The sequence below is a fragment of the Coenobita brevimanus genome, chromosome 54, assembly GCF_032717465.1.
Source record: "Coenobita brevimanus isolate Jiangsu-jjx chromosome 54, ASM3271746v2, whole genome shotgun sequence".
NCBI lineage: Eukaryota > Metazoa > Arthropoda > Malacostraca > Decapoda > Coenobitidae > Coenobita > Coenobita brevimanus.
Window position 1 is genome coordinate 35,771,523 of NC_137007.1, and position 6,640 is coordinate 35,778,162.

The following is a 6,640-nucleotide window of genomic DNA, read 5'->3' on the forward strand; positions in this document are numbered from 1 at the left end:
GCCGTAACAATGGTATTATGTGACTCGTTGTTTATGCCGTACAGACTTAATAGCAGAATTGTGGTTGTGATGATGAAGAACGGTAGTTGTGATGGAGAAGAATGGCGTGGTAGTTGTGGTTGAGGTGGTCATGTGGTAAAATCCCTGAGAACGGAAGGCTGTGTGTGTGTGTGTGTGTGTGTGTGTTCTTGTCCGACATTTTCTTTAATTTTATTCTTCAAAGGAAAAAGCGAATACACTGATACGGACATTGGTAGATTGATGAAATGGTTGTAGTTGTAGTTGCTGACGTAAAAATTAGTTGTGGTACAGTTGTAAAGTTGGTTGTGACAATGATTACAGCTGTGGTATTCATGAAATAGTTGATAAGTGAGGTAATAGTTATGATGTGTAGGAGTTATAGTAATTGTTGTTGAGGAAATGTGTGTTGTGGTACCAGTTACAAAAGTATATGATAGTGGTGTGATGGTACTGATGTGTTTCTTTGGAAGTGGTGATGGTAGTGGGGTGTGGTATGATGTGGATTTGGCTGTGCGATGTTCGTATCGTGGTGATATGGCAATGGTATGATAATGTTTGACTGGTATGAGTGTATGGAAGTGGTACAATGGTGACAGTAATATGTGGTGATGAAGGTAGTGATATGGAAGTACTGTAGTGTTAATGTATACATGTGTGGTATGATGGAAGCCTGTTACTATAGCTATTGTGAACGGTGTGATGACAGTAGGGATGTTTATGATAGTGGTATCTGCAATGTTAAAGATAAAATAAAAATCTTAAATAAGGAGCCAAGACACCTGCCCACGAATTAATGGTACCCGGAAAGTTGATAAATACTGCGCCAGTCACGGCAGATTGATATGGGTACAATAACTGCAATAGTATAACCAGTGGCACCAAATAACTCCTAAACATTATATCAGCTGCCATTAGTGTGACACCTGACAACCTACGTTGAGCTGATATGAGGGTTGTGATAACAACAAAACATAAAAAAACGCATCCCTACCTTCATCTGACACTCCCGGCTAAGACCGTAGGAAGGACCGTGGTACGCCATTGTACTGTTATTTATATATACAAGTTTTCACTCTATGTATCCACAGATTCGAAGGTAAGGGAGGGGGATATATGGGGCTGGGGGAAACTATTTACATATATAAAAAAAAATATTGGTCGAGCCCCCACACGGGATGACGGGCGCGGAACGTGTGCACTGTCCGACCACCAACTAGCGAGTGAACAGTCCTTCATCACGGTCGTCGAATCTAAGTTCACAAAGCTCGCTAAACTTGCTCTAATAATCCGCTCCAGTGTGGCTAGATAGAGACCAAAAGCAGAAAAACGCCAACAATGCTAAAATCTTTAAGCAAATCACTAGAACTTTGTAAAAATGTCTAGCGTATCATTAGAGTTCTCCCTACTAATGGTTAAAACTTGGCGCTAAATAGAAGTAGCCTCTCCAGACCTAGCATAAAAAGCTACGCTGGCAACTCCGTCCACCCGCCCGCCCTCCTGCCCCTCACTTTCACAGGACAAGACTTCCTAATATGGCAAGGCCGGATGATGCCAGCTGTCTGCCTTTATGTCGTTCTCTTGTGTTATCCCACCCCTGGCCCTGTATCTCTCATATCACCCGGCAAGCTTTCACAAATTCTCACGAAAATACGGGTAAATGATGGTTATTGATGAACCAGGTAAGTGGTGATGCTGGTGGCAAGATGCACACGGGCACCCAAGTCTCCAAGCGGCTGGCCAATCAGATTACAGAGACGTAGTGACTCACATCCATCCACCAATGAAATTTGGTCTACCAGGCATCTCGGTGATGTCACCATGACGTAGACGGTGAGCCAGAAAGAGAGAGAGAGTGAATATGCCGGCATCGAATATACAAAGCATATTTCACGCTAAGAGACACGCAACTGTAAGGCTTTCGCAACTTTCGGGGTGAGAAATGAGCTAACTTGGCCACCCACAGTAGCGGCTGCTGCGTTTAGGCACGTGAACTTCAGACGTAAATACTGATACGTCCGTAGTCTTCTGGAAAACTTGCTTATCTCATCCGACACAGTTTATCCACGCATGAAGTAACGACCACCTGTAACTCAGCTAGAATTTCCGGATAAGATCTGGAGGTATCTGTTAATGGTATTGTGAAACCAAGAATAATAAGATCCACTCGTACTTTAATGAGGATGGAGGGCCGCGTATGGCAGTCTGAGAGCGAGTCGTTTGCATTTCAAAATACGAGGGTCCGTCCATATAGGAGGGCCTGGAAATGCGATGTAGGTCAGGCAAACACGCGGTAACGCAGCTGGAGGTGAGGGGTGGTAATGCTTTCTTCGTTATCTGTCGGGCGGGGTCTCCTTTTTTTCTGCTTATTCTCCACCCAATCACACCGAATGTTCATGTTGCTCACTGGGCCAGTAAATGAAAAAAAAAAAAAAAAGACTTGATTTCATTATATCAGTCTAACAGAATTAACTAGGGAAAAACAGATGTGTCTTCTTTATAAATACAAATGTTTATCATCATTGTGGTTGTTGTTATAGTTGCTGATGCTCTTCTTCTTCCCACCTTCCTGCCCAGTCACAGGAGTCTAAAAGAATCAATACAAATGAAACGTTGGCTCTGCTTGGTCAGTATTTCATCAGTGAGTTCTACTATCGCCTGAGCCTCCCCTTCCCCCCCCCCACCTCTCTCTCTCTCTCTCTCTCTCTCTCTCTCTCTCTCTCTCTCTCTCTCTCTCCGATCACAGAAGTCTGAAAGAGCTAATAACTGGCGAATTGGAGACACAGACCTTCAGTTCTTCATCATCTGTGCGCGTGTGTGTGTGTTTCCATGCCTGAGCACGTGTTCCCCTCGCGACACCTGTTTCCGTCCACACCTGTCCCTTTAAATACCTGCACGTGTTCTTGTTTACACCTGTTGCTCGGTTCCGTGTACTTTATGCTCACACCTGTAATCTATTTATACCCATTCCGCTTCACACCTGTTGCCTCCATGTTATTTTTTTTTTCTTTTTTTACCTGTCCCTGTTTGCATTTGCCCCCTTCTACAGGATCTCCTTTCGCTACAGCTGTTCCTTTCTCGAGCTTGTTTACCTGTTTGCATCTGTTTATGCACCTATCTCTTTACACCTGTTAACTTTCACTCCTACACCTCTTTCTTCATGTACTGTATATTTCTCTTAATCATCAGTCTTGCTTCTCTTCCTCTTTCTTCTTTTACTGCATCTCTTAATCTTTCTATTACTGCATCTCGGACTCTCTCTCTCTCTCTCTCTCTCTCTCTCTCTCTCTCTCTCTCTCTCTCCACATGTTTTCCTTTGCACCTGCTGATCATAACCCCCTATTTTCCGTTCTGTTTATTTTAGTTACTGCATGTCTCTGCATTTCTCTCTTCACTCCTGTTTTCCACTACAGTTTTTAGTCAATACTCATAGTTCTTCTGTCCACTTTTCTTCCCTTTACTGTATCTATCTTTTTATCTTTCTCAACACCTGTCATTCCACGTGTTCCAACTTTTTCTTTTTACTGGATCTCATTCTGTCAACATCTGTCATGGCCCACCTGTTCCATTTTTTCTCATTAGTTTTTTTTTTTTTATCTAATATCTCTCATTCCATATCAGTTCCAGTTTTTATCTTTCTTAGCATCTGTCATTCCACATCTGTTCCACCTCATCTGTTTTCCACGCAAGTCCCCATTCAGCTGCTGTCTTTTGTGCCAGTTACTTTCATCATTCGTCCTTCTCCACCATACTACTTTCCACATCTGCTTCGCTCTACCTCTCCCTCACCTCCCTCCCTCTCTGCACACTTTCAGCACCAAACTCCTCGCCATATTTACATCATTCTCACTCCCCTACTTGCCTTTCTGCCGTCACACAGATAACCTTTATAGCAATGTCCCTCTCCACATATCTACCTCACTCTCACTTACACACCCCACACTCTCTCTACACACCGCTCTTTCATCTTCCTTTCCAAATCTGCTTCACTCCAGTTCTCATATCCACTTCCCTCTCTGAACATTTCACAGTTATCACCAGCCTCATCTCAACATCATCTTCCTGTCTACTCATTTCACTTTCATCACAGTCCTCCTCTCCACATCTGCCTCACTCCACCTCCCCCACCTGTCTCCCACTCCCCGCATGCATTCCACTTTCATCAACCCCCTCTCCACATCTCATTCTCTCTACTGCTCCCTCTACTACTATCCTTTCTCTCTCTACTCCCTTTCTCTCCACACATTTTGACTTTGTTTCTCTCCACATCTTTCCCTTCACACCTGTTGCATACCGTCACATACTCACCTCGTTCTGATTCCCCCTTCTCCCTCCGCACCTGTTTCTTTGTACCCCTGTTTATCACCACTAGACAATTTTCTTTTGACATCTGTCCGTGTAACCTCTGTCACCCGTGTAGCAATTCATCTTTTCAACATCATCCCAAACACCTGCTCAATCTTACAAGTCTTAATCTTTATCACCCTGTACTACTTCGTCTTTGCAACGTGTCCAAACACCCACTCAGTCTTACATGTGTTAATCTCTGTAACACTTCTTCCAATTCATCTTCTCAGCACCCGTCTAAGCACCCACTCAATATAAATACAACATAACCTCTGACACCCCCCAGCAATGCATCTTTTTAAAACATATGTCCAAGCACCTGCTCAGTCGTACTTGTCTCGACCCCTGTCACCCCTGTAGCAATATTTCTTCTCAACATCTGTACAAACACACAATCGCCCTTACCTTAACCTTTGTCAACCTCTAGCAGCATCTGTTCATACACCTGCTAAGTTTTACACATCTTAAATCTGTCACCTTGTAGCAATAAGTCCTCCTCTCAACATCTGTTCAGACATCTGCTCACCTTAGCACATCTGTCCATCTTAAGCGCTCCCACCTTTCTAGCAATCCGTTCCCCTTGTAACGTCTGTCCAAATATTCACTAATGTTTACATATCAATCTCTGTCACCCTTTCAGCAATTAGTCATCATCTCAGCAGCTGTCCAAATACTTACACACCTTTGCACATCTGTCTCCCTTCACCTCTTGTCTTTCCTGTAGCAATTAATCTTCTACTTGACATCTACCCACATACCTTTTCAGTTACACACATCCCAACCTCAGTCACCCCTGTTGCAGTCATTTTTCTTAACGTCTGTGAAAACATCTGCTGAAATTTATGCTGCTGCTACCTACAGATTATTCATTTACATTTAGGGAGAATTTCTCATAGTGAAAGGGTCAATGAATAGAATAGATAACAAATTAACTTGAAAAATCCCTTATGACCGGAATAAAACTGTCCAAAGATATGAAAAAAATGAATAAATATAAAAAAATCCTCAGGCTGAACGGGCTAATCACACTCCCTGTTGTAGCAATTCATCTTCCCCAACTTGTCCAAACACCTTCACATCTTTCATCATAAAACTTTCCTTCGCCACACCTGTCTCAAGTTCACCTGCTCCTACCAATAAGCATCCCTCGCACACCTGACATCCCACCTCCCACTTGACTCAGTATCTCCTCACACCTGACATCACACACACACACACACACACACACACACACACACACACACACACACACACACACACACAAACACACCCCTCTCATATGCCATCTTACCTGTATGGTATATATTTATCAAATGTATACTGAACATTCAAATTGTAATTACCTTCAAAGCTCTCCACACATTATTTTAGGCATTCATAATTACATCTTACCTACAGCATTACGTATGTCAGTTTTCCTCAACCCACTGCATTACGAGCGCGTTTTGTCTTGTTTCTGCTACCTTGGGACGACTTTATTCAATTTAAAGGCGTCTAATATGATAACGGGACCAACCAAGGATACATTTACGTCCTACATTTCGAAACGTCTCTTGTGTGCTAATTAAAATTCGTTGGAGATAATTTTTACATCTGTATCTGAAGCAGGGAGAAAATGGAGTTAAATAAAGGGCAATATGCGTTTAGGAGCTTAGACATTTGAAACCCATGGAGATTGCATGAATAGTTTTAAAAAATCGAGTTTTACATTTGCTTCCGTCATATGATTTCACTGAGCTCAGAATAGTCTTCGACGTGAAAGGGTTGTGGAACTGTCTACGTGATTGTGTTCGGCATTATATAACTAAACACACACTTAACAACACGTGATTGTGTTAAATACAATGCTATCCATTTCCATAACTTTAGGTGCAAGTACAGGAAGAGCATTTCTGCTTCTGGATTAACTTTAACAAACGTTAAGTATTTCTATAAAATGGTAGAAATTTATAAATTTTATTTAGTTATTGCAGATTACTCGTTTCAAAATTTTCTATGTTACATTTTAAGGAAAACTACAAGTGAAGGAGGAACTCTTCTTTTACTTGGTCATTTCTCTTTTCCTACCTTACGACCAGGGCATTTCCAGTTAACGACAGGCTCTGCTGCTTATATGCAAAAAAATATGCAGGCTTATTACCTTATTACATAATAAACTTTTCGAAGGCTGTGTTAAGTTTTCATACAATTCATATGAACTAAAGCTAGATAACAAGGCATTATTTAACAGACAACTGGAGGTTCAGAATGATGTACAGCTACAGCTAAAGAACAA

The 6,640-nt window shown here is 42.0% G+C and overlaps 1 protein-coding gene across 1 annotated transcript in view; it reads right to left on the minus strand.

Moving 5' to 3' along the window:
* LOC145400957 (myophilin-like) overlaps positions 1–1,226 on the minus strand; it is a 107,524-nt gene extending 106,298 nt beyond the window's left edge. The window contains exon 1 of the mRNA XM_080273322.1: positions 1,013–1,226. Coding sequence (XP_080129448.1) covers positions 1,013–1,063 — 51 coding nt within the window. The 5' untranslated portion in view covers positions 1,064–1,226. The remainder of the gene's footprint in view (positions 1–1,012) is intronic.
* Positions 1,227–6,640: the final 5,414 nt, after the last annotated feature.